The sequence below is a fragment of the Salarias fasciatus genome, chromosome 9 (genome assembly GCF_902148845.1).
Source record: "Salarias fasciatus chromosome 9, fSalaFa1.1, whole genome shotgun sequence".
Classification (NCBI taxonomy): domain Eukaryota; kingdom Metazoa; phylum Chordata; class Actinopteri; order Blenniiformes; family Blenniidae; genus Salarias; species Salarias fasciatus.
The window spans coordinates 25,182,938-25,210,297 of NC_043753.1; the positions used below are offsets into that span (position 1 = coordinate 25,182,938).

At 53.3% G+C, this 27,360-nt stretch overlaps 1 protein-coding gene across 4 annotated transcripts in view; it reads right to left on the bottom strand.

The window, feature by feature from the left end:
- Positions 1–27,360, bottom strand: part of mpp7a (MAGUK p55 scaffold protein 7a) — a 111,868-nt gene that overhangs the window by 29,684 nt on the left and 54,824 nt on the right. For all 4 annotated transcript variants that reach the window (XM_030099830.1, XM_030099827.1, XM_030099829.1 and 1 more), the window contains exons 7-11: positions 15,583–15,664; positions 15,020–15,105; positions 14,457–14,531; positions 10,515–10,711; positions 9,905–9,969 (exon numbers count right to left, since the gene is read on the bottom strand). In XM_030099830.1, coding sequence (XP_029955690.1) covers positions 9,905–9,969; positions 10,515–10,711; positions 14,457–14,531; positions 15,020–15,105; positions 15,583–15,664 — 505 coding nt within the window. The remainder of the gene's footprint in view (positions 1–9,904; positions 9,970–10,514; positions 10,712–14,456; positions 14,532–15,019; positions 15,106–15,582; positions 15,665–27,360) is intronic.

Genomic DNA, 27,360 nt, shown 5'->3' on the forward strand with positions numbered 1-27,360 from the left:
TTTCGGGACGGGCCAACTTTAAATCATACAACCACATCCAACAGAAGATGTTATTATAACTCACTGTACTTTCTCCTCCTCCTCCCGAGGCTCTCCCGTTTCAGCTCAGCCTGGTTCTGGGCTGATGGGGGGGGGGGCGCTGCAGTGTGTTTGGGTACCGAGAGGAAGAGGAGAGCCCGGGGTCAACGACCTGACGAGGAGGAAGGGTCACTGCGAGGGCAAAGCCTGCGTTTGGCGAGGAAGGGACCCTGGTCTGACACGCTTCACCTCCTGATCTCACGTCTCAAAACAGACAGGAGGAGATGAGGACGGGCCGAGGGACTGACGGGTCTGACCCGGACTCAGCCGGTTCCGCCTGCGGTCCCCCGGCAGGACCGGGCCTCGTGGTCCGTCAGGGAAATGACAGCCGTAATAGAAACGCCATGGGAGGAGGTTCTCTCGACAACACAGGGAACTGGAAGCAGCTCTCTGGAGAGGGCTGCCGAGGCGAAGCGGGCCACGGCGATCGCCATTAAGTCTGACCAGAACCACATCAACCGGACCTCCACAACAAAGCCCTTCCTGAAACCCGAATCCCTCCAGGAGCGTTCAGAGACGTCCTCCGACCAGCAGCAGAGGCAGAACAGGATAACTACATGCTGCAGACCCATGATGCCGTGAGCCAGGGCGCTCCCGCTGTCAGCACCCGGCAGAAATAGCTCCCCGTAGGCCCGGCCCACGGCACACACACTCCGGTCCAACTCAAACCAGCAGCACCAACACGCTACAGGGAAAACACTGCTCCACTTCTGTCTGGGAAAAAGGGACAAAACGGGACGAGGACTGGTTAGAGGGTGAGCAGAGGACGGATCTGACTGGTCTATCAGAGACGAGGAGGAGGAAGAGGAAGAGGAGAAGAGAAGAAGAGTTCCTCACCCAGGTGGAATCCACTACTATAGTCAATGTCGTCTGGAGAAGAGAAGAAACAGAAGCCAGAAGAAAATCACAGCATCATGTTCAGAGGAATCAGTCACAGCAGGCATCGACTGGTCTTCATAAAAACACCAGAGAGACAGAGAACCAGGTCTTCTCTCAGCGGCGGGTCTCCGGCCGAGCAGGAGCCACTGACCTGGGGTCAGCCGCTCACTCTGCTCTCCGGCAGGAGGGGTCATCAGGTCACGCTGGTGACTCAGCCTTTCTGTACAGTCATTCCCAAACTCTCTCCTGAAGGAGTCAAACTTCCACCACTGTAAACTCGACCTCACAGCACACCGCCGGAGAAATCCAGCTTCTCTGTTCCCGTCGGAGTTCCTGTTTCCTGAGGACACACACTCTGGCTTCACACACAGCTCTGGTGTCTGGCGCTGTTCCAGCTGCAGCTTCTAACTTTCATCTGACAGCTTCTCACTGCTAAACATGAATTCAGCTTCATGGAGTCATGTCTGATGCCACTTTATCGGTGACACTTTATATTTATTTATTTTTGACAGATCCATCCTTCTCTTCAGCCTGACAAATTACCCTTTGTGTGTCTGCCAGACACTTCGAACTACTGTAGCTTTCAATGAAAATCACACACTTCTAATGAGAACGTTTTGTGACATAAATGAAATACACGTCTAAACATTAAGGAGAAGTCAGACCCCTTCCAGCTGGACTTGCCAGCGTGAGCTGATGAAGTCTCTGGGAGAAAATGACCTTGAGGATGAAGAGGTCCTGTCGACCCGGCTCCAGGCCACCTCTGCTGCTGCAAATGCAACATTTTGGAAAAACTGGTCTTTCTGAGGCTCGAAGCCTTCACGTTCATCCAGAGAGAAAACAGAAGCCCCTCCGGGTCACCCTGAGAGCCCCCAGGTGTGTCCGGGCCTCGAGGAGCCCTGGAGCAGCAGCTGGACCCGCCCCGGGGACGGCGCTGGGTTCAGAGGACCTCTGGTGTCTGTTATCACATTAGTACGATGTGGGAGTCCGGCAGATGTGGTTACAGATGTGATGGGATGATTAGGAGCAATAAGCTCTGCCATGAGAGGAGGAGGAACACAGAAACAGGAAGCACAGGGAGCAGAGACGAGAGGTGAACCAATCACAGCGGGGCTGCAGGAAGGGCTACCCAACAGGAAGTCAGTACCTTCAACCTCCTCAGCTGGGAGCGCCGGAGCAGCAGAGGGATGGAGATGAGTCCCGGTTAGAAAAACAAGGTCTGTCCGCAAAAAAGCAAGTGGAGGGATGAAGAGAGGGAAGAAGAAGAAGAAGAAACCTACCGAAGTCTACGGCCACGTCGTCTTAGACGAGCAGGAGAAACGACAGAGACAAGGAGAGAGTTAAAACCTGCAGCTCAGAGGAAAAGTACAGAAAATACACAATGTGGACACACACACACACACACACACACACACACACAGAGTCAGAGAACAATGAACAATCTTGTGTTTTCTAAAACATTCTCTATCGCGCAGAACCATCAGCGGCTGAGGTCAAACTGGATTTTGAAGGAGTGGAAAACCTTTCAAACCAGCGTCGCTCTCATGACTTTTCCACTGGTTTATGGATATTTATATATCTCTGGAAGGAAAGAAACTCTGCAATACCAACAGATGTGTATCAGACCAGCGTGTTTTGTTCAGGAAGGATTCGGCGCTGCGTTCAAATACATCACACACTGCTGACTATTCTCCGCTGGAATGATGAGGAACCCAAATATTTAAACACATTAACTGCAATTGTTGAGCTAAACACATCACATCTGAAAGGTTTAGAAGCCTTGTGGTTTAACATTACTGTTCTTTAAACTGTAATTCCTCTGAATGTGCCAGTGCTGTAAATGCTATGTCGAGTTCACCGAGCAAGCGCTTCATAACGTGTCCATCAGATTCTAGACCTGCGTAGACAGACGCTGTTTTCACCTGAACCTGTTGAGGTGTGAACAGGGCCTCAATAAGAAAAACCTCTTGTGGACAAAACATGAACTACACTCGGGGTTGGTAATCTAAAACTGTCCACACGATCTCGTTTAACAAGCACCATCCCAACTGGTTAAACCTCCTGCTAGTTGCAGGTTTTGCTTTGAATTAAGTCTTCTTAAAAAAACTCCAGAAATCAGGACAAGAGTAAAAACAGGAAGTGGCTCAGTCTCATTCTCACAACAGTCTAAAATGGAAAACGTAAATAAAACAACACAGAGTATGAATCAGTCCATCTTCAAGGTCAACCTTCCTGCTTTAAAGCGTCAAACGTTGAAGAAAGGTTTGAACTGACGCAGGTTTTAGAAGAAAACAGAGCCACGGTTCATGAACACAGCAGGAAGTGGACCTTGAGTCTGGACTTCTAGAAGCTACTGAGAGACGTTTCTACTGAGACAGACAGGACAGGCCGCCAGCGTTTACCTAGTGAGACACAGTCTGAGGGACATGTCTGAGGAGCGTCTGCGTCTTCGAGGGAGAAGAAAACAAAGAAAAGACATTCAGATGGGCGGAGCTCTGCAGGAAGACCTGGAGCTCCCTCCACAGTGCAGAGCGTCCCCAGGAGGACGGACTGACCGGCAGCAGAGGGACCGTCTCTGTGGTTTAAGACGCTGAGGACATTTGGAGGAACTTACAGACGCTTCCTGTCCTTCACGTGTTCTCCAACATTCGGCCACAGCGCCACGTTAGCTTACTGCTAACTAATCATCTGGGCGCTAGCTTTGCTGTTTATCTGCGTCCTCCACTGAGGACGCCGCCGTCCTGCTGCCGTGCGAACCACACCTGAGCGGCTGCGAGCCAGACGGACGGGGTGGCGGTGGGACGGAGGGAGGACAGGGGAGAGTTGAAAGAGGGAGCAGCATGAGGATGGTGGAGATATGGAAACGCCTGCGCTCCATTCCAGCCGGGAAGCTTTCATCTGCTGCTCCAGATAACGCTGCAGAATGTAAATGAGACTAAAAGTGTTCCTGATTTCCTCCAGAGGTCTAGCCGTGACCCGAGGAGAGCACGCAGTGGAGGGCCGACATCCCGGGCAGCCTGGACACCGCCGCTGGACGCCAGAGACGGACCACGGAGGAGGACAGGAGGGCGAGACGAGGGGAAACGTCGGGGGAAAGAAACACCGTCTGCTAATCAGGTCTGAAGACATGACGGCATCGCAGCCGAGCCCCGAGGGCCGGACAATCAGACGAGCCGTAAACACAAGGTTTGGCAGGACCGCACAAACCGTTTACCTGAATTAAAACCAACAGACCTGATGGCATCGGTCCCTCCAAGCACGGCCAGGCTGCGCGAGCACGTGAGGAAGAGGAGGCTCATCAAAACACTCCTCCTCAGCCGGCCGATCGGGCAGCGACGCCCGCTCTGCTCTGCTGTCATCCTTCCTCTTTATTACCTGGTAGAAAGGCATTTCTAGCAGTGATGCTAACCATGCTACGCTAATTCTACATTTTGACTCAAACAGGCTGCACTGCTAGTTTATCATCAAATCTGTTGTTTTATAGTTTTCCTCATCGCCGGATATAAATTCATTCACTTTCTTCTTCAGATTCATTTGTTGAAGTAGCAGCTACTGCGCTATGCTAGCGCTGCATTCGGACTGTAGTTCTTCATCCTCGCTCTGTTATTTGTCAGCCGTTGGAAACATTTATTTCCCTCATCTCCCAGATTCCTAGCAGTGCAGCTGTTATCGTCTTCCTCCTTACTGGGTTTGACTTCAGCTGCATTTTATCATTGAAACATCTTTGGCAGCGATGCTAACTCAGTCCTGCTAACATTAGCTTTGGGGTCAAACAGAGGTGGCTGCAGGTCAAACAAATTCAATGGTATTTTTTTTTTTATCTTCCTACTCACTGCATCTTTCATTAAAAGCATGTTTTTGCCAGTTATGCTAACAACGCCATGCTAGTTTTACGTTTGGAGCTCAAATCCTCCATAACACAATCCATCGTTCTGGGTGTTCTTTTCATCAAGTTTCATCATTTCTAAGCTTTTCAAAACAGAGAAAAATGGCTTAAAACAAACCAAGAAGACCAAGTATTAAATAAATATATGAATAGAATTCGCACTCATTAAGCCTCGCGGTGGTTTGGTACGTCGGCTACCGGCACCGAATATGAAAACTGTCCAACCTTCTGAGTCACAACATCAGCTTCACCCTCACCGTATATTCACTCCAATCAGAGAGACGTGGATCTGCAGCTGGTAACAGGAAGCCTCTCAGTGAACCAGCAGCCCGCCGGCAGACACACACCTCCTTCCAGACGGGACACACTCTCTGCTGGTCGACAGAACTTTCCAGATGAGCTAAATCTTCACCACACATCTCTTGGCGCTCAAGCAGAAAGCTGATTATTCAAAGTCAGGAAGGAGACGAGAGTGAAAGACAGGAGAGCTGGTCTGCATTAGCACCCTGACTGGAGGCGGAGCCACGAGCCGGGGCTCTTAATGTGAAGGAAGGACTCCATCAGCCGGGGCTCTTAATGTGAAGGAAGGACTCCATCAGCCGGGGCTCTTAATGTGAAGGAAGGACTCCATCAGCCGGGGCTCTTAATGTGAAGGAAGGACTCCATCAGCCGGGGCTCTTAATGTGAAGGCAGGTCTGGATGAGTGAACTGCTGAGGGTGGTCTTCACAGGTTCATCTGCTCTTCTCCTTGGAGAATAAGGACATTTCCTTCTTCACCCCGTGAGCTCCTCGTCTCCGCTTGCGTCTGTAAGCATTTAGGCTCAGAACTGAAACGGACGGATAAATGGAGCGCAGGGCCGAGTTCAGGGCCACTTAAGACCGATTTCAGAATGTTTGGACTGTTCACCAGAGGGAGGAGGGGGCCGGTGTGGAGGGACCCCACGGTGAGCCATAAGTGCGTCCACGTGTTTGGCAGCCTGCGGACCGAATCAGACAATGAAGACAGTGGAGAGGCCTGCACGTCAGGCACGCTGCAGGAACGCCGTCAGGACGTCCGCCAGCTGCAGACGGAGCGGCTGGAGCCGAGCCAGGGGCTGACGGCGGCGGCGGCGGGGGGGGGGGTACGGCGGGACGATGAGCCGGTCCCGACACGCCGCCCATCGATAGCTCGTCCAGGAGGAGCAACCGGCGGCGCTTCACTCCTCGGCTCCACGGCCAAAGAACGCCTCGGTGGAAGCGGCAGGAGCGCCGCCGAGCGCGGGAAATATTTATATCTTGCAAATGCTGGGCGTAAATGGACACGGCTGAGGAACGCCGGCCGCAGCCCCTCGCCAACACCAATATTGTTGCAGCCGACGGAGCTCCCGGGCTGGAAACGGAGAGAGGAGCGAGAAAGGAAAGGACCCCTCTTCAATCACCGCCTCAGAAGCAGCGGGGTCTCCACGCCGTCCTTCAATTAGGTTGTAGTTTACGGCCCGGGCGGCCTCGAGCCAAGCTCCGTCTGCTGACCCGGGCCGCCGCCGCCGCTCCTCGGGGCCGCCTCTGCTACCGAAAGCGGCCCCTCGGCGGCTCCCGGCCAGACCCTCTACACTCAATACCTGCCCCTGCATCTGCATTCGCTCTTCTTTAAAAGTGGCTGGAGCGTTCTCCCCAGCCGGGGAGCGAGCGCCGAGCGCCCCGGTATCATCCCTGCAGCCGTTCATCACGGCCTCTCAGGAACGGATTGCAGCCCTGCGCTCCGGCGGCGGCGGGGGCCGCGACCGGCTGCACTCTACACCTGCCCTCTGCGAGCAGAGCGAGGAGGGAGGCTTACACATCCCATAACTCACCGGAGGAACTGGGCCATTAAAATGAAACAGTGAGGGAACAGAGCGGCACTGTCTGACAAAGACGAAACAAAAAAATCTTTTTAGCAGGCTATTTTTGGCCGCTCAGCACCACGCGTGCCAGTATGCGGTCGAACATAACCAGGAAATGACAACATCTATAATTCACCGGCAGGCCGGAGCTGGAGGCTGGATGTGAAAGAGCCCCGATGCTAAGTTTGGAGGTGGTCAGCGTAGCGCCGGCGCTTATTCTGGAGTCCGCGTATTGAGAGAGTCACGTTACATTAAAAACGCTCGCCGCCGTGTCGAAACAAGTAGCCAGATGGACGCGTCCGTTTGAAACCCGGTAATCTGCAGCGAGAAACACGGCCAATAAGAACAAGGACGGGTTCAGTGGGGTCATTCATGAGAGCAGCAGCGTATTTAGCTGAGGGTTTGTATATTTGGGCTGAATGAAAGGCAGGAAACACGCTCCCCCCCGTGGAGGACGGGCGCTCGCTGGGCTTCACAATGTGGTCGCGTGGTTATGGTGCGACTGGCAGGAGATAAAGACGAGAGTGAGAGAGCCATCAAAGGGGGGCGGAGCCCAGGGGGCTGGTGGGCGGGGCAACACGGACATGTTTCTGCATATGAGCCGGGAGCGTATTGGTTTTGGCGAGGGTCTGCCCTGCAGGCGGCACAGGCCGCTTCGTGGTAATGTGCAGTCGGCGAGCCAGCTGGCTCCCCATTGGTCGGTGCCCTGCAGCTCGCCGCGCACCGCGCCAAATGGCCGTCTGGCAACCGCCTGCAAACCTATAAACTACTATCTTTATCACCCTCAGGATGAAGCTTATGCAAGCCTTTATTCTGCTCATTCTGAACCCCGAACACAGGACGAGCCCGCGTGCTGCAGCCGTCCCCGTTACGCAGACGACACACAGGTGTGTGTTCCTATCAATCCTGTTGAAATGGAGAAACTAACACTTTTTGAAATCGTACTTTAGTATTTTTAAGATGCTGATTCCTGGATGACAGATAATACTCAACCACGACAAAACGTTTAAAACAGAAACAGTATTAAGGTGATCCAGACTGTTACTGAAACTCAGTCCTTCTTCATCTCGAGCGTTGTCGTTCTTTAAATGTTTTATGAGTCACTTACTGAAATATCTGGAACTTTTTGTGGCCTATTTTTGATCCATATTTTTTTAAATACTAAAATATATGAACATAATTACTTTGGATTTGCATTTGATAGAAATTATAGCAAAATCTCACATATTTTGTGTCTACATGAAAAAAATGTTTCCCTTCAGAGCTGTAACAGCTAATAAATAACTTTTTTCCACATTTGATGGACTTCGAAGGACTCGTGTCCAGCAGTATAATATAATATGAGCTTCCTCTAATGAATGGTGGATTCTGTATTTTCTGGACGACAAGTCACACTAGTGGATAACCTGCATTTATATTTTCCGTGTCCAGATGTCACTGTTGATAATCCAGGTCCAGCAGCTGCTGTTCCAGAGCCTTCTGTGGATTTCTTCCTCTGCTTTGGCCGCTTTGTATTCGGGACACGATTAGCCTTCGTTGTTTGCTTCATCATGTCAACAGCTTCTCTGCTTTTCCTTCTCTGTTACCGTTTTCTGCTGCACATCTTATAATTACTGACGTGCAGTCGTGCTGTTATTAGAAGTGTGAATCCGAAGTGTCTACTTCATTCTAACCAATCCTTGCCAATACATATTTTTATTACCAAAACAACTTCAGTTAACTGTAGTTTTCAGATTCAAGGTTGAGGGAAGAAACCAAATCCAGTCATCTTGCTGTCAAACAAGCAGTGAAAACAGTTTTTAACTGAAGAATTTTGCGGAGTTGACCTGTTTCTGCACGACGCTGAAGTGAAGACGACTTGTTGAAGCTGCAGTTTTTGATTCTTGGCGGCTCCTAACATTCAGTCTACTGAATCATGTCAAGCCGTACTCACGTTGAGTCACCAGCGACATTAGCCGTTGCTGCTCTGAGGCGTTCTGGACCGTTTTGGAGCCCCCCCTCTCCTGTGAGGTTCCACTGAGAGCCCTGACGAGCTGACTGGACGCTGCCTGCCGTGTTTCTACTCTCACGTTTTACTGGACTTGTAGCCGCATTAGTGCGACAACGAATCTCTGGGACTGAAAATCCAGAGACCCCTGGTCATCTGTAATGGTTTCTACTGCTGCAGCATGGTTTATGTCTCCTGTCGTCATTACCAGCTAATCAAGCGTCTGATTTATAAGTGTAGTTTAACTGTAATCCCTCCGCTCCCTCGTCGGTCGCTTCCAGGCCTGTTCCAGCAGAGCTCTGCTGACGGGTTCGGGCCGGCGGTGGAGGTGAGCTTATCGTACAGGGAAGGTAAATTCAGTCCGCAGAGCTTCCGTCACACCTGTGTCTTCAGCGTCAGATCATGAATCTGTCGGCAGGAGTGGCGGGGCGGGTGTGGCGGCCGGGAGGAGTTCTCCAGAGGGAGAACCACCTCCACCTCCACCACGGCGTTAGAGCTGCTGCACGACCACATCAACACTGAGAGAGGCAGCGGGATGGAGGATGGAGGGCGGAAAGGCAAGCAGACAAGACGCTAGCAGGAAGGGTCAATCCAGACGCAGCACTTCCTTTGACGACAAGCGGTGACAAGCGCAGCGGAACAGAAAGATTCAGTGTGGTTCAGTCAGTCCGGCTCTTTTTTTACAAGTTATGTTGGAGTCGCATGTAGTTTCCCAATTCCCAGGCAGGAAAAACCATGTGAGGCCAACCTGGGAAGTCCTCCTGAGGAAACGGAAGGTTCTGGAACAGAACAAAGCTGCGATGTGGACTCACTGTACACACAGGCTCAGAGAACCAGACCTGCTGTTTGAAGCAATAAACACTTCATTTCAACACTTCCTGGATGCGTCGACAATAAAACCAGTATGTAGCGAAGAGCAGCACCTCCTGGACTTATTTCATGCTGAAGGAGTTAGTTTGTTTTCTGGACTACCGTCTTGTGAACGCAGTATTGGGAACTGGGACGCCTGTCCAATTCAGTTCAGCTGCTACATCCAGTCTCATCTTCAGAGGGTCTGACTGGGACAGCAATACAACATAAAATGTGAAGTATTTCTTTGTTGGCAGAGGACTGGAGCCTCTTGGGTCTTATATTTGATACACCTGGTCTAAGTGCTGCATTGCAGCTCCAGATGAAGACATCGGACGTCTGGATCGGCCGGCCAGGAATACTCACAGGAGCGTCTGCTGGAGGTCCGCTGGGGCAGCAGCGTGGTGACCGGTCGCCTCAGTGCCAGCCTCCTGCAGAAGAAAACCAGACCCCACACCACATCCATCACTGCTAATACGCATTCAGGGAATGATTAACACCGCAGACCGCCAGAGGCTGGAGAAGACGAAGTGAGATGAATGAAGGGAAAACAACACCTTGCTATGCGCAGAGCGACAGGGATAAATCTCCACGTGAAATGTTCTCTGCTTTCATTTGCTCTTCGCCCGCCGTCTTTCAACTGTGTTTTTCTTCTTCCCCTCCTCGGGTGCTCTCGCACGGTGCCAGGAACCTGCCCCGGCCTCCTGAGCTCTGCGCTGCACTTGATGTGCAACGCAGAGCTCAGGAGGCCGCACTGATGCACGATTTTCCATCCGCTCCGCGTCCAACGTGGACCGGCACCAGCGCTATCATTTTCTGTCATTACTCATTTCAATCCAGACGCCGTGCGGAAATCCAGACTATTTTGGCCGAATGGCGAGCGAGAAATAAATGGGGGAAAAAGGGGGGGGGAGAGTGCGAGAGCGGAGTGTGTGACAGCAGAGCGGACGGCCGCCTTGTTAGCCGGGCGTCTCACCTCTCCTGGAACTGTTTGGACGGGACCAGGCCGGCACGGGGGTTGGCGTCGCCCTCGTGCTTGGCCTGCCACCAGGTGGCATCATCCTGGCTCATGATCTGCAGGATGGAGCCCTTCTTGAAGGCCAGGCCGGCCTCCTTACACGGGATGGCTTTGTCCTCTTTCGGGTCGTAGTCAAAGAGAGCTTTCATGAAAACCTGGGGGCGGAGGGGACAACACAAAGAGCTGGATTGAGGATACAAACAGGAAGGTGTAATGCTTCACTGTGAATTAGCTTTAAACAGAAGGAGCTTCGCAAATGCTGAAAGAGACGATTCCAGAAAGGTCAACGCAATCAGAAGATGAAACCTGAAGCAGCGGGCGAACAGGCTGAACCCCGTCAGCATGACGTCCACCTGAGGAGGACAGACGCTCTCACTGGAGACCCGAAGCTCCACCCACTTTCAATCATCCCACATGTATACAGGCTAATATTAGAAGTCTTTCCACACCGAGGCGCGACCCTGCAGAACAAAACGCAGTGTTTTTCCTGGGTGTGTGATCCACGTTGGCAGTGATGCTCGAACACACCTCATCCAGTGGAAAATTCAGCAGCAGAGCTGCAACCTGCAGCACCTTGCTGTGTCTCAGTCCAAATTAAGCTCTGCTGCGATGAGTTATCACTCCGAGAACACCTCGGTGCATGTGGAGGGAGAAGAGGAGTGTGTGAGTGAGAGCCGGGGAGGGGAGATTAAATTGTTCGACGTCGTTCTGATTTAAGGAGTGCTTCGTGCCATGTAGTGAAGTTATGTTTCAGCGGAGATGTTTAGTTTGGGTCATAAGCGTGGCGTTGGCTGCCTTGCTCATGAGTCTGCGCTCGGAGATGACCTGCTTTCCTGCACCTGGCTGCAGCATGTTCGGCCTCCGCTGCCCTCCAGCTGGCTGCTTCTGGACCAGGTCCTCAGACGGACCTCCGAAACCAGCGCCTCACCGTGACAGAGGACCGCGGCGGCCCACCCCGTCCTCCACGCTGCAGTATGAGTGATGACCATCGCCCTTTGACCCCGCGGCTTAAAACCAGAGACCGAATCCAGCCTGGGTCTCCCGCTGAGAGATGAGCACATGAAAAATGGCGTATCAGCACCGCGGCGAGCGAGAATGATGGAACGCTGCTACGATGGATGGCTAAAGCGTCCGGAAAACAGATGACGGCCAGATATTTTCTACAAAACCACACGCCTGAGAATCCCACCTCGAGTTAGTGAGGAGACAGAGAGAGGAGGTCTGAAGAGGAGGAGGCACGTTTCAGGTCAGACTGACGGAACATTAGCAGCGTGATTCACTGCTGACCAGCGAACATGAACGTATGAATGCTTTAGCTTTGGTCACAGTGAAAATAACCAAGAAAAGGAAGAGGCTGAAGGCAGCGGCTTATTGAAGACCATCCGATAAACTCCATCAAATCACCGAGAGCGACGCCATCAGGGGCCACATCACCGTGAGAGATGCTGTAACTGTGAAGTTAAATAACTCAGAGAAATCAGAGTCTCTGCAGTGATGCTTGGGGATTGTTAGCGTGAAACATTTCTCTCTCACTAAACGGTGAAACCTGTCTTGATTCAGAGCAGCAGGACCATCGAAGGTCAGAACACTGAAAGCATGCAGACGTGCTCCAGCGTGGCTGCATTCTGCCGGAGGTGCTACTGTTTGTCTTGGAGGCTAAGATGTGTTTTCAGATGAAATTTTGGCGCCAGCATGTTTTGGATCCTCCTTTCTCATTTCACTTTTTCCCTCTGCAGGATTTTTTCTTCTCAGAAATGCAGGTTGGAATATTTGTTGTATTTGAACTGAATTATTTACTGCCAAAACCGGACCGTGTCATTTTGATGGGCAGAAAGTCAAACTTATATATTGATAAATGCAGTGTATTTTGAACTGAATGTGAATTTCAAGATCGACGGTCACATAAAACAACATGGAGGCCAGACTCGGCGCTCGGGTTCGAATAGGAGCAACTTACAGGCAAAAACAAAACTCAAAGCAACAAAACCAACAACAGCATAGCATCTGCATGAGTAAGGGCCATGATTCCATCTCATCACCCGTCTGAACTGACCTCACTTTACATGACTCAAACATAAACAGCGCTCTGAAATTAGATTTGCCTTTTCCCAACGTAATATTTCCAGTGTTTATAAATACACAAAAGTGCAGGACCACATGAATAATGGATCTAGATATATTTCAAATATCTATATCCTGCATTCCCAGTTCCAACACATCTGACTGCAATGAGGATCGTTATCGGGATTTTTAAAGCTTAATGATCCAGAATTTTTTTTTCCTTTGGTGTTGGGGGGTCCCTCTATGCAGACGTCCTCCAGCTCTTCCTGGAGGATCCCGAGGCGTTCCCAGGCCAGTGGAAAGACATAGTCTCTGGACCCGTGTCCTGGGTCTTCCCCGGGGTCTCCTCCCGGTGGGACATGCCCGGAACTCCTCCCCAGGGAGGCGTCCTAAAGAGGTGCTGAGCCTCCTCACTGCTCCTCTGGATGTGGAGGAGTAGCGGCTCTACTCCGAGCTCCTCCCTGGTGACATAGCTCCTCCCCCTTGTGACGTAGCTCCTCCCTGGTGACTGAGCTCCTCCCCCTGTCTCTCAGGGAGTCCAGCCCCCATAAGGAGGAAGCTCACTTCAGCCGCTTGTATCCGGGATCTTGTCCTTTCGGTCATGACCCAAAGCTCATGACCATAGGTTAGGGTGGGAACGTAGACTGACCCGTGAATTGAGAGCTTCGCCTTTCAGCTCCTTCTTCACCACAACGGACCGATACAACGACTGATCACTGCAGCCGCTGCACCGATCCGCCTGTCAATCTCACCTCCACCCTTCCTCCACTGTGAACAAGACCCCAAGATTCTTAAACTCCTCCACTTGGACCAGAGTCTCTCCACCTACCTGGAGAGGGCAGACCACCTTCCTCCGGTCGAGGACCAGGGCCTCGGTTTTGGAGGTACTGATCTTCATACCCATCACTTCACACTCTACTGCAAACCGCCCCAGTGCATGATGGTCAAGTTCCATGGAGCCAACAGGACATCATCTGCAAAAAGCAGAGATGAAATCCTGTGGTTCCCGAACCGGACCCCCTCCGGCCCCTGGTCCCTGAACCGGACCCCCTCCGGCCCCTGGTCCCTGAACCAGACCCCCTCCGGCCCCTGGTCCCTGAACCGGACCCCCTCCGGCCCCTGGTCCCTGAACCAGACCCCTCCGGCCCCTGGTCCCTGAACCAGACCCCTCCGGCCCCTGGTCCCTGAACCAGACCCCCTCTGGCTCCTGGCTGCACCTAGAAATTCTGTCCATAAAGATTAAGAACAGAACCGGTGACAAAGTTCAGCCCTGCCGGAGTCCAACATGCACCGGGAACAGGTCCATTACTGCCGGCAATGCGGACCAGACTCCTACTCCGGTCCTACAGAGACCGGACGGCCCTTAACAAGGGGCCCCGGACTCCGTATTCCCGGAGCCCCCCCACAAGACACCATTAGCAACATGGTTGAACGCCTTCTCCAAATCCACATTTGGATTCTGGTATTTATCTGCCCGGAGGGATGAAAACGCGAAACCATGAGGGTTCATGTGTTCCTTGGCCATCAAAATCCAATTCAAATCCATTGAAGCTGTCCAGAGCTATTACTTTATGTAACACACCAATCCACACTAAACTCCACAACAAGTATCTCTGAACGTAAAAATGTTAGAGACATGCAACCTCTCAACTGAACCTTGCAACCTTCCCATGAACCGTGGTCGTCACACAGAGGGTCTGTGACTGCATTTCCCCTTCATCACCATTACACAGCTCGTCTTATCCTGCACATACATGATTTCTTCACAGTGGCTCCAAAACAGTGTTAGACGTCCAGCAGCAGGGCAGGAGGCGGATTCGGTGAGGATGGAGGACCTACCTTGGGCTCCTTGATGGGCGCCTCCTCTTTAACGCCAGGGACCACTTTAAAGGTGATGGCTCCTTGAGACTGGGCCTAAACAGCAAGGAGAGTCCAGATGGAGTGCGTAGGTTCAACGAGGGGCGGGGGGGGGGAAACTCCACAAAGCACCTAATCCAGTCAGAGTCACATCTAATGCAGCGCTACATGTGATTGTTCAACAATAGAAGGGTTATTAGGATTAGATGACTGTGCTTGGCAGAAACAGAGTGTGGGAGTGTGTGTGTGTGTGTGTGTGTGTGTGTGTGTGTGTGTGTGTGTGTGTGTGTGTGTGTGTGTGTGTGTGTGTGTGTGGTGAAGGTAGGAGTGTTGAGAGCTGTCATCTGTTCTGCAGCTCTCGGTCTGGGAAGCCTCCCGGGTCTAACAGGGAGGCATCGGGGGAGGAAGACACTCTAAAGGTCTGGAGAGGCGTGTGAAGAAAGGTCAGGGCGGGGCTGTTCCAGGCTGTTCCACACAGGGAGCTTCCTCCCTCCACAAACCAGGAAAGTTATTGTCACCGAGGGGAAAGACTCAAAAAAACTCACCAGGATCTGGATGATTTCCTCGGGTTTCTTGTCGTCCACAGGGATCCCGTTCACCTCCTTCAGTTCATCCCCAACGTGGATCAGCCCTGACACACACACACACACACACACACACACACACACACACACACACACACACACACAGACACAGACACAGACACAGACACAGACACAGACACAGACACAGACACAGACACACACACACACTCAGTCTGATGCTTCCCGGACTCAAGCGCCTCCTGTGCGCTGCCAGCCCGGGGACGTGTGCTGAACAGCGGATTAATGTTTATGGTCATGGTGGCATTTGAGACTGGAGAGGAACCAGGGCCTCATTGTGGACACGTGGAAACGAGGCTGCAGCTCTGACCGAGGCTGAACCGGACAACGGAGGAGGAGTCAAACGGAAAACATGTGGACGAACAGCCGAGCCCGTTGCTGAGCTGTCCTGCAGAGCGCGACACGGTTTGAGACGGGGAACCGTTGAAGGGGCGGGTCGGAGGGGATCCGAGCGCTCTCACACTGCGTTTGTTTCCATGAGGCACAACAGAAGAAGAGGAACTCACCGCTCCTGTCGGCCGCCCCTCCTCTCATGATCCGGGCGACCAGGATGGCTCCGGAGTGTTCATCTCGCCGTATTGTTGCTCCCTAGAAATGACATGAGCAGACTGATTAAAGCCCGGACTGCATTTCCACTTCGCTTCCAGTTGCTGCATCGCTCAATGTCCGGCGGCAGCGGCCCAGAACGACAGTAAAGAGGTACGCGCTCGAAATCCAAGGCCTGCACAGCGCACACAGGACGCTCTTTGTTACCAAAAAGACTGATTTATGATTACTTCTCCAGAAAAAGGAGCGATGTCTTTTCGTCTGCCGCAAGAAGACACTGGACTGTTTGAGCTGAGAAACAGAACAAAGCCGTGGTGTGTCGTCTACACGCTGGAGTGTTTCTGATAGTTTTATGTTCTCTACCACAGTACGGAGCAGGTCAGTCGCTTCAGTTACAGTTTTGTTCCTGACTAAATGTAGGCCTGAGTGTGAAACAGAAAAACCAAAGTTCACCGAGTCCAGACTTCCTCCAGGGTTCAACCGAACGAGGATGTCAGCAAACAGAGGCAGGTGGAGCCAGCAGAGCCCTCATCCAGACCCACCATGTGTCCACCCTGATACCGTCCGATCCAGCTGGAGAACGCCCAGGTGACGGAGCTAACCACTGCACCACCGAGTCAGAAACCATCGCCGGTCTGGCTCTGATCCCGACAGTCATCAGGACCGTCCCGGTCCGGTCCTCACCTCACACAGGGCGCTGTGTCTCCTGGAGGACTGCGTCAGCCGGCGCTAGCAGCTAGCAGTGCCGGGTTTCAGACAGCTCCGTGTGGAGGCGTGGCGTGACACTGACAGCTCAGGACTCTCAGCCAGCGCTGCCGAAAGACGCCAAACCCACGAACACAGGCTGTTCACTCTCCTCGCTGAGCTCGACGCTCTGTCGGATCCAGAGACCTCATTGACGGTGACAGAGACGACCTGCAGCCGTCCACCCCAACAGCGCTTCCCCTTCACAATGAAACACCGGCTGGCAGCCTGTCTGCCTCGCCCACGGCCGGCGTTCAGGCTCAGCCTGGCGGACAAGAGCGTCCCTGTTGTCCCTCTGTCAAGGTTTAGAACGGGGGTCTAAGACCACCGGTACCGGTCCGTGGATCACTTTTTACGGGCATTTTGGAAAATGCTCCGTTTCCGTCAGTGTGTCTTCCCTGCGCTGAACTCCGGTCAATAAACCGGCCCGAAGCCGCCCGACGGCATGTCCCTCCTCCAGTCACGGCTGCTGTTCCCATCAGCCCTGAGACTGTTTTCATTTCTGTTGAGGAGAGAGAAAAAGAGCAGGATGGGCGTCGCTGTGGCCCGATCAGCTGGCGTTGTGTTTCGGCGGTCCTGACCCGCCTCCGGGGTCGCAGGCTCGGCGGTTTGATGCCGCGGACGGTCTTATTTTCCCGTTCGCCCTCCTCCGGCATGCCTTTTATCAGGGCCGGATATCAAAAGGAGGAGTCCTCCGAGACCAGCGCCGGCTCTGGTCTGTGCCGCTTCGCCGGCGCCATTAGCACGTCAGCCGGGTCCCGCCTAACGGTTTTCCTCCCGGATAATGGCTTCCTCACGGCCTTCGGCTGTGTTTGGAGATGGAAGCGGGGAGAGACATGAGGAAGAGACGGTGCCGAGGCCTGCTGGGAGCTGCGACCCCAACACAATAATTGGTCTAATTAAAGCAACCCGAGAGGAATCAGCGTGGCGGGTCGGCGGGAGGCGGCGGGCCCGCCGTCAGGGTGTGACTGAAAGCAGCTGTGTGTGAGGCAGGCAGGGAGTCCGAAGGACCAGGCGGACTGTGGGAGGACGGGTCTGCAGGAACCCTCTGAGGAGGCTCAGACATGTGGTCATCCCCCCTCCACTCCTCCACCTGACGGAGGGTTTTCTGGAGTCTCCCGGGGGTCCCGGGGCTGCCGGTGGCCGGTGGAACAGGGAGGCGAACAGCAGAGCGGCGGCGCGGGGCTCCAGGGTCCACCACGTGGAGCCGGCCTGCTGCACGGCCTCCGCCGCCGCCGCCGAGTTTCACACACATGGCTGCAATCAGAGCTGGAAGCCCTGATGCCACCGCCGCAGATCCTCTCCACCGGACCCTGCTCTCCAGTCAGACCGCCGCAGCCAAGCAGCAGTCAGCAGGGAGTCCCAATATCTGACCCGCTGGCCTCCAACGTGACGGAGCCACACAGGGAGCGGCCAGCCAAACGGTGAAGGGGTGGGGGGCAGCCCTGGGCTGAACCCACTGCTTCAGCAGCCAAACGAGCTCCGTCTGATACGAGCAGACGCCAGAACGCTCCGGCAGAAACACCGAGAGGAGGGAGGGGTGGAGGAGCAGAGGGAGCCGGGAGGACGGAGGGGTGGAGGGGTGGAGGGGTGGAGGCTGACGAGAAGAAGGGATGGAGACAGAAAACACCATGTTCCTGTTTCAGAGTGTCACTGGAACTCGTCTCACCGTGGAGACTTTCAGGTTCATTAAGAAACTGATTAAAGGAGCGCAATGAAACACTCAATGTGACCTCTGACCTCCCATCTTCAGGGATTTCAGTTCAATATAATAGTGTTTAAAATTCACATCGTTCTGCTCTGGTATCTTTTAATACATCAGATCTACTGAAAGACTTTGGAAACCTTTCTTTAACCTAAAGCAGTGAGAACCGTAGAGAACTGACTGAAGAAGCTTCAGGGAACGATCCGCTGAGGGCTTCTGTTCAGGAGACCAGGAATCATTTATTTATTATTTTCTATTTGCTTCATGGAATTAAATGCTCTGTCAGAGTGTTCCTTCAGCACTGATGTAAAATAAAAACACCAGGAAAACAAAAAAAAAAACACAAATAAGAGCTTTTGGTTGAAGTAATCTCTCAACTATACAATAAATACAAAAGTAATGGACGACCAGCTCTGCTCTGCAATCAGGAGCTGAAGAGAAGACATCAGCTCCACGTGACGTCCTCCACTTCCAAACACCAAGAGTTGGAGACTTTTATAGAGTCCAAGTGTTTATTTTTTATTTGTTTCAAATTTGCTCTAGAACGGCAGTTTTTACGAGTCCCTGTTCTTCTCCTGCTTCGTCCAGCTCCTCTCAGCTGCAGCGCTGCTCTCATGTCTGTCTCTCTGTCCTCGGCTGTGACGGGGACACTGTTCCTGGACAGGCGGACGGCGGGACCGGTGTTCTGAGCGCCGCCGTTCTGCTGCGTCTGAGAGCAAGGCTGGACCCGCTGCTCCGTTCCCACAATGCAATTAGGCGAATCGCGAAGCATTTCATCAGTCAGGGGTCCTGAAAACAATGCCGTCATCTCACACACATTACGCACTGGAGCAAAAAGAAGTTAAAAATATTGAATATTAGGTGTTTTTGGCTTGTAGCGGGTCATAAAATCAGCCAGTGGAACAAGTGAAAATTGTCTTGATATTCCAGATGCGGAGCTGAGAAAACACCGCCATATATCAGAGGAGACGGTCGCCACCGGGCGGCCCAACGACCCCTGGGCCGGGTCCAGATCCCCCGGCTCGGCAGGTCTGAGGGGCAGCCGGGGTCGCCTCGGGCGCTCTCGACTAATCAACACCTCGCGGGTCCGAGTCCGGCGTCTCATTACCGCCGCCCGGCTCTCCGGGTCCCCCTGGGGTTCATCAGCCGCTCCTGGAGGCCTCGGAAAGCCTTGGAAGCAAACCCGGCGTCCTGAACTCCGCGCCACCCGGCCCTGTGCGGCCGACCCCGTGGCGGCGAGCGCCGGCTTCCAGCGGAGCGTGGCCACTAATGAGGAGAGCCTGTTCCCTAAAACCAACACGTAAACAGCCCGGCTGGAAGCTGAGGGAGCGGCACGGCGAGCGGCACGGCGAGCGGCGGCCAGCAGGACTCCAGGGAGGCGGAGCCGCCGGGGAGCAGGGCTCCAGGGAGGCAGAGCCGCCGGAGCGCCGGCTGGCCGAGCCGTCAGCGCCCGCCGCCACATGGAAGACATTCTGCACTCCAGCATGGAAACAGACAGGAAGTCAGGAGGGGAACGCCGACGGGCCGTCAAAGCACACGCACGCATGAGTGGTGGCATGGGAAGGGTGTGTGTGTGTGTGTGTGTGTGTGTGTGTGTGTGTGTGTGTGTGTGTGTGTGTGTGTGTGTGTGTGTGTGTGTGTGTGTGTGTGTGAGAGCAGAGGGGGGCTCGTACCTGAGGGGAACTCAGAATTCAGGATGATGGATGCTGGACAGTCGCTAAGCCTGATGAATGAGCTGCGCCATGTTAGCAATTAGAGACGGGCGCCACTTCACCAGCAAGCAGCTCAACCCAGACCTGAGCATGGAAACAGACTGGGAGGGGTCCTGGGGTGTGTGTGTGTGTGTGTGTGTGTGTGTCCTGAGAGGGTCCTGATCAACTTCAGCTCCACACACTGAGACCAGCCATGAGGACCGTCGTCACCTCAGACGCCATCGTCTGACTGATCGGTCTCCAGGAGACCAGGCTGACCGGGACAGGACCCGAGGGATCCTCGCCGCCCGGCTCAGTCCAGTCAGACCAGTTCAGCTGAGGTCAGCTGGAGGAAGATGGTCTAACGACGTGACAGGAATGTTACTGATTCTGGAGAGAAGCGACGACGAAAAGAAGAAGCAACGAACAGGAGCTGAGATAAACGAGCAAAACGCAGACAGCAGAACAGCACCGCGGTAGCTTAATGCTAATGCTAATGCTAATGCTATAAACAGTGAGACATGGCTCATGTCAGGTTCAGCTGAGTTTAGTGGAGCTCAGTTACTGAAAACCAGAGTTTAGAAAAGATTTCTTCAAAAGAAGCAGAAAAACCTCCCAGTGAGACTCCCCAGCTGACTTCAGGAGCTCTCAGAAAGATCACTTCCACTTTCTTCCAGACTCTTTCAAATCAGATACTTCAAGCACAGAACTGCTGGTTTCCCTGTCTGCTGACTGTTCAGGGCTTCAGATCGCCGACTGATTGGCTCTCGCTGCGGTTCCCCTGCAGACCAGGGTAAAAATAGACTTTAGAGTAAACTGTGAGGAGCAGGAAGTCCTGAAGCGGCGGCCGGGGCGGGGGAGGGGTCAGGCGGCCCGAGCGGCGGGCCATTAGTCACCAGGAAGACGGTCCGCGGCCTCGCCTGCCGGCGTGATCCGCTCCGTCGGCCGTCCTCACGCCCCAACGCTGCCGATTGTTTAAGTTGGGCTGCAGCGAGGTCCCGGGCCAGATCCAGATCCCGGGCCAGATCCACATCCCGGGCCAGATCCACATCCCGGGCCTGATGGGCCTGATGGACCGCAGCGTAGCAACATCCGTCCATCAGTGAGCCGCGGAGGCGCTCCAGCAGACATGGCCGCCACCTTAAGGACGTGATGACAAACGGCTCACACCTCATTGGGAGCAGAGAGGGCCGAGCTCTGGACCCGCCGGCGGATCAGGACCCGTGTTTACGAGAGGGAACGGCGAGCGCGTCCAACCGGCTGTCAGCGCACGGCGCTGCCACCAGGCCTCGGCAGATAAGGCGGCGGTGGATTTCTGGCCAGGCGGCGTGTTAACGGGGCGGCGAGCGCGGCCCCCGGCCGCCGGAGGATGACGAGAGCCTTGGCCCGGATCTGCGGCCCGGCTCTGGGGGTCCGGGGCCCCCGTCTGCCGAGGGGCCCGCGGTGCCGAGTCTCTTCACCGCCAGCGAAAACAAGCACGGCGCTCCAGTTCAAACCCGTGGCGCTCGGCCCGCGGCGAGCGCTCCACACACGGCGGAGCGCCGCGGCATTCGGCAAACGTTATTCCTCCTCTGAACGGAGCGGCGGGGGAAAACAAACGGGGCCGAGGGGCCGCCGGCTTCCACATGATGTCACTCAGCAGCAGAGTGTAACGGCGACAATAAACTCCTGCCGCCCGCCGCGTCGGGCCAGAGTGGAAACACATGGCGGCGGCCCGGAGCCAGATGGGAGGCGGCTAGCGGGCCTCCTCCGACATCACAACACAATTAGCTCCCATCATACCTGCTGGTGGAGTGTGTCACTTCACCTGACCCCCCAAACCCCCCCTCAGGACCCTGCAGCAGGAAGCAGGACCGGGTCGAGGTCAGGAAACCACTTCAGGGTGACGATCGAACAAAGAGAAACGCAACTCTGTAAAGAATCAGAACTGAGGAGAGAGAGAGGAGAGAGAGAGGAGAGAGGAGGAGAGAGAGAGGAGAGAGGAGGAGAGAGAGGAGAGAGAGGAGAGAGAGGAGGCCTTGCTCCAGCAGAAGAAAGACCTCAGACTCTGATGGCTTTACTCGAATTCTGTTCAACTGCAGCACAAAATCTCCACCATCACCTGTCAGTGGAGAGAGAGCGCCGTCTCCATGGTGGACTCATTAGTCAAACTGTCAGGAAGACGCTCTGTAATCTGGATGTTACAGTTATGCTGTTTTCTACAGAAAGTTGATGTTTACATTAGGGCTGTCAAATGATTAAAATTTTTAATCAGATTAATCACAGCTTACAAATTAATTGATCATGATTAATCACAAATAATCGCAATTTCCAACTATGTCTGAAATATACCTATTTCCGATATTGCATTAAAAAAACGACAGGACATGATTATATATATTTAACTTGTGAAGTGTTTTATATTTAAGGCTCCAAATAAAATAAATAATCAAAAAACTAAAACATGCACACCGTAACATAATGAGTGAGTGTGTGTGTGCAGTGCTCCCTCTGCAGTCCCTCTAAAGTTGGCTTTTGGCAGGAGTTACACTGTCAGGTCTGTAACAAATGTAGTACCACAAGAAAAGTAAAACTAAAAGATACCACACTTGTTTCTTACACAATTAAACAGGGCATTCTCAGCCAGTGTTCCTTTTTGTGTGGAAAACAGAAAAGTGCTTCAACATTTTTTAATCGAACAAGTAGAATCCATGAGGCCAGCGGCTCATCTCCCTCCATACTGCTGTCTTCTTCTGTTTTGATAAATGAGTTGATCAGGCCTCCTCTGGCTCCTGTCTGCTGTCTCAGAGGTGAGGCTTCTTCTTCTTCTTCGGTGCTTAAAGCTCTTGTCCGGAGTTTTGAAAGAGAGAGGTTTTTTTAATCCAAAGTCTCGAGGCTCCGCCCTCCCTCTGCTTTCATGAGCGACCAAGCCACGCCCCTTTGATTGTGCACGCTGTTATCTGTCGGGTGAAAATGAGAGCCTCTGAGTCCTGCAGCATCCTCCATGTTGAGCTGTTTACGGTGGATGTTCAGCAGACAGTGGATATATCTGCTGCAGAGCTAACTCTCCTCTGCTGGGCGAGCGGCGTGCTCTCTGGCTTGTCAGCATGACAAGGCAGAAGCTCGAAATCTGTTGGCTGAAGCTGACCGGCGCTTTTTCAGATAACATGGGGGTCTATGAGACGAAGGCTATTGTAGTATAGTATGGAACCAGACTGACACATTGAAGCTCTGTTAAAAAATGATTCATACCTTGGAAACGAACGGAAACTCCGGACACCAGCTTTAACAGCAGCTTGTCTTCCATGCTTGTGCACTACCGCCACCGCTGATAGAGGTGAGGCTTGTCACGGTGGGCATGTGTTAAACTGCATTAAAAATTTTAATTAGATTAATTACATAAATTAATTAACGCCATTAACACGTTACTTTTGACAGCCCTGGTTTACATGAATAAGTGATTCTGGAGTCACGAAAACATTTCACCACTCAACTCGTCTGAAGCCGTTCTAGTTTCAGGATACTGAGACTGATCTGTGTGTGTGTGTGTGTGGCGGCTCAGGACAGTGCTGTGATTCAAGCAGTGGAACTGTCGTCTCCTCGCTATCCCAGCAATGCCAGAAACTTACTCATTACATACTCTGTGTGTGTTGGGTCTTCTCACTGCTGGAAATGAGAAGTGACATGTGAAAGTTGTTTTCTTAACACAGGAATACGACGGGGAAAAGAGCCAGACAATACCAGAGCAGATAGACCCTCTCTGTGGTGTCTCACACACACACACACACGCACAGTCTTGTATTTCTATCCTTGTGGGGACCGTCCATTGACTCCCATTCATGTCTAGCCCCTAACCCTGACCCTTACCCTAACCCTAACCCACACCACAACAAAGCCTAACCCTAAAGAAATGTTTTTGCACTTTTACTTTTTTCAGTAACAACAACATGGTCAAGAAAACACTGTTTCTCCTACTGAGGACCGGAAAAAGGTCCCACAAGGCACGTCGTTTCACGTTTTGCTATCCTTGTGGGGACATTTGGCCCCGACAAGGATAGAAATACAAGAACACACACACACACACACACACACACACACACACACACACACACACACACACACACACACACACACACACACACACACACACACACACACACACACACACACACACACACACACACACACACACACACACACACACACACACACACACACACACACACACACACACACACACACACACAGCCCTGGTCAGCCCGTCCTCAGGTGTGTGTGCTTCTTGAAGCACGCCGCTCAGAGGAGCTAGCTTGTCTGCTCTGCTGTCGTTAGCCCTCCTCCTCTTCAATCTCAACCTAAACAGTAGAAAAGGCCCTTCTCCTTCCTGAAGCTTCAGCGGGGGTCAGAGCTCATCGTGTCCCGGCGCCGCCGCGGGGAAGAGGTTCTGAGACGCTCTTCAGCTGGTTCTGCTGTCAGTGAAGACCTGAAACCACCTGAACCGCCTGACGAGACGGAAAAGCCACAAGTCTGAATGAAGGTTCTACAGTGATACTGAATCTCACGTTGGACGGGCGCAGCAGCCGCAGTTCTATTTCTTTTTCATTTTTAGTTCTGTCCATCAGAGGAGCTAGCACTGGATGCTAGAGGCAGTTAGCCGGTGGGACGGGAACAGGACCGATTCCTCCTGCATTCGATTCTGCAGGAGCTGCCAGGCTTCTGAGCAACGTGGATCCATCAGAGCTAATAGCAAGACCCACAGCTAGCTCATCACAGCTAGCTCATCACAGCTAGCCTGGTGGATGAGCGCCGGCAGACGGGCCCGGGAGAGGAGCAGTAAGGAGAGACGGCGTGGATATGAGACGTTGAGCAACTCTGCTGTAATGAAGTCAGGTCTGAGCGCTCCAGGCTGATTATCTGAAAGCAGGAGCTAAAGGGCAAACCCAAATCCATCTGGAGCGGCGGCGAACGAGGACACTGCTCCATTAGAGGCCGTTGTAGCGGCTTGAGCAGGACCTCGTCCGGGTCTGGAAACCGGAGCAGACTGCGGAGCTGCAGAGTCTGATCCATACTCCACACGTCAGAGACCATCTCAATCAATCAATCAATCAATTTATTTTTGTATAGCCCAGTATCACAACAACAGTTGCCTCAGAGGGCTTCAAGATGTTACATTTGTCGGTAAAAGTAAAAACAGTGAATAAGCATAATGGTAATATGTCAATATTTACAGTAACGAGACAGAACGAAGCAACCACCGCCTTCGACCCTCACATCCGGCAAGAAAAAACTCCAGAAACCCAGTGGGAAAAGAAGAAATCTTGGGGAGAACCACAGTATGGAGGGATCCCTCTCCCAGGGACGGACAGCTTTGGCAACAGCTAGCATGAGACAATAAGAAGTAAAGCCCATCTGAGGAGGCCTGTTTCCTGGAACCACCTCCACCAGCTCCTGCTCCACCCGCCCAGCCCTCACTGGTCCCATCAGGAACCCCACCCACCCAGGTGATGGTGGTCCACAGGCCTTATGTTTGACACCATAAAGCAGCAGCTCCAGACTAACATTTGCTCTTTGTTCTTTTAGTGCTGTCGGTTTTAATGGTGATTAATCGATGGAGGAACGCCAACCATTAAAGGGGGGTATTACGTGTTTTCTAGCCCTTCAGTATCAGTCTACAGCACTCAAGCAGCAGCTTTGCTCAAAGTTGGATGGTGAAAGCTGCATGTGTCAAGAACGACCTAAATCAAAAGTTCCTCTGCATCAGGCTGCCTCAGACACTGGAAATGAGTCCCTGTCTCTTTAAGAATCTCCTCAGCTTAGCGGCCTCGAGCTAGCGACCCCTCAGAGCGTCCATCTCCATGCGCATTCTCCAAGAGTGGAGAGGGGCGGGGCAGCGAGCTGTGCAGGAGGAGCTGTGCAGGCTTTGTCAGAGCTGGGGCGGAGCTGTGCATTATGGGTGGAGCTGTGCATTATGGGCGGAGCTGTGCATTATGGGTGGAGCTGTGCATTATGGGCGGAGCTGTGCATTATGGGTGGAGCTGTGCATTATGGGCGGAGCTGTGCATTATGGGCGGAGCTGTGCAGCATCGAGCGTTTCAGTCTCAACATGGCTGCCAGAGGAGATTCAGGGATTGCTCAAATATGCGTTAATGGTTCATAAAATAACTCATTTCATCTTTTTAATGGGGAAGTGACTCCATAGCTTTATAAAAAGCTCAAAAAGTGGATTCTGCATAATACCCCTCCTTTAACTTCTTAAAATTGCGAATAATAACATCAGTCGTGAACTCGTAATCAAGCTTCAAATGAAGAGTCCAATCCTCATAATTCACCTTTCCTGCACAGGGATGAAAAAGACGCACAGACGGTGAAATGTAGACTTCTTGTTCTTCTTAATTTTAATTTACTGTCTGCTCTCTGAAAAACTTCCCTCCAAATGGTTGCTGAGCTGCTTTTACGCTGACAGTTTCTTTCATTTCCCGATCCCACGAGGAGTGTGTGAGGTGTGTGAAGGGTGACCCGCAGAGTGAAACATGGTCCACATGTCTGTCCTGGCTGTTGTTTCTCCCGTCGGTGTCCGCACCGCACTCAGGCCTAAATTGCAACCCCGGGGGATTATGGGTCGGCGGCTGTTCCCCGCCGGGCGGCTGAAGCCGGCTGGTGTTCGGTTTCCTCTCTGCCGCTGTGGGAGTGTCCAGGAGCGGCTGGTGAACGAGAGCTGTTAGCGTCTCACGCCGGCGGCCGTGATGGCGACTGGACTTCCTGCTGGGATCCTCGGCGTGCGGCCGGTGTTGCTCCAGAGCCGGAGGGAGGGGCCGGAGTTAAACACACCGGCGGAAAACCCAGCGGCGGCGCTGCGGCGCTGCTGCTGAAACGTCATATTTAGACAGCGGCGACGCCTCGCAAAATTGGAGGCGTATTTATATCCCTGACCCTGCGGTGACCTCAGCACCACCTTCCCTGTTTAGACACGGACGCCATGACACCCGAACCCGTGACCCCGGAGCAGAGCCGCCGTATTGAGCGGAGCCGCCGCATTGAGCGGAGCGTTTCAGGAAGCCGAGCTGCTGAGGATCTGGGTCTGGACCTGGACCTGGACCTGGACCGCTCCTCCGGGCCACATGGATCCCTCCAGCAGCTACGCTGAACATGCAGCTAGCAGGACGAGGTGAGTGGCGGGAGCCGGGCGCCGGCCCGGAGCCAGGGCGGCGGTCAGAACAAAGCCGCCATGGCCGGCGCCGGATCAGACGGTGGGCGGGGCTACAGCACACAACAAAGCGGCGTGAGGACGGGCCGAGACGTCCGCCGGGTGTTTATGTGTCGCGGGACACGGAGGTCAGCCGACGGAACCCGGGAACCTCGACGGCGGAAATGAGAAGGTGTGTCCCGCTGTCTGGAGGGGCCAGGAGCCGCCGCGACCCCCGGGAATGAGTGGAATGACGGGTGGTGACGGCGTCTGAAGCGCACGACAGGCACGTCGCAGTGAGAGAGACGGACCAGCAAGCGCTCAGACGCCCGGCCGAGACGGGCTGAAAATACCCCGAGCGGGGCAATTGTGGTCGGTTCTGGGGCACTTACAGCTTCAAGGTTGTGGGCTGGACTTCCACAGACCGGGACCTCAG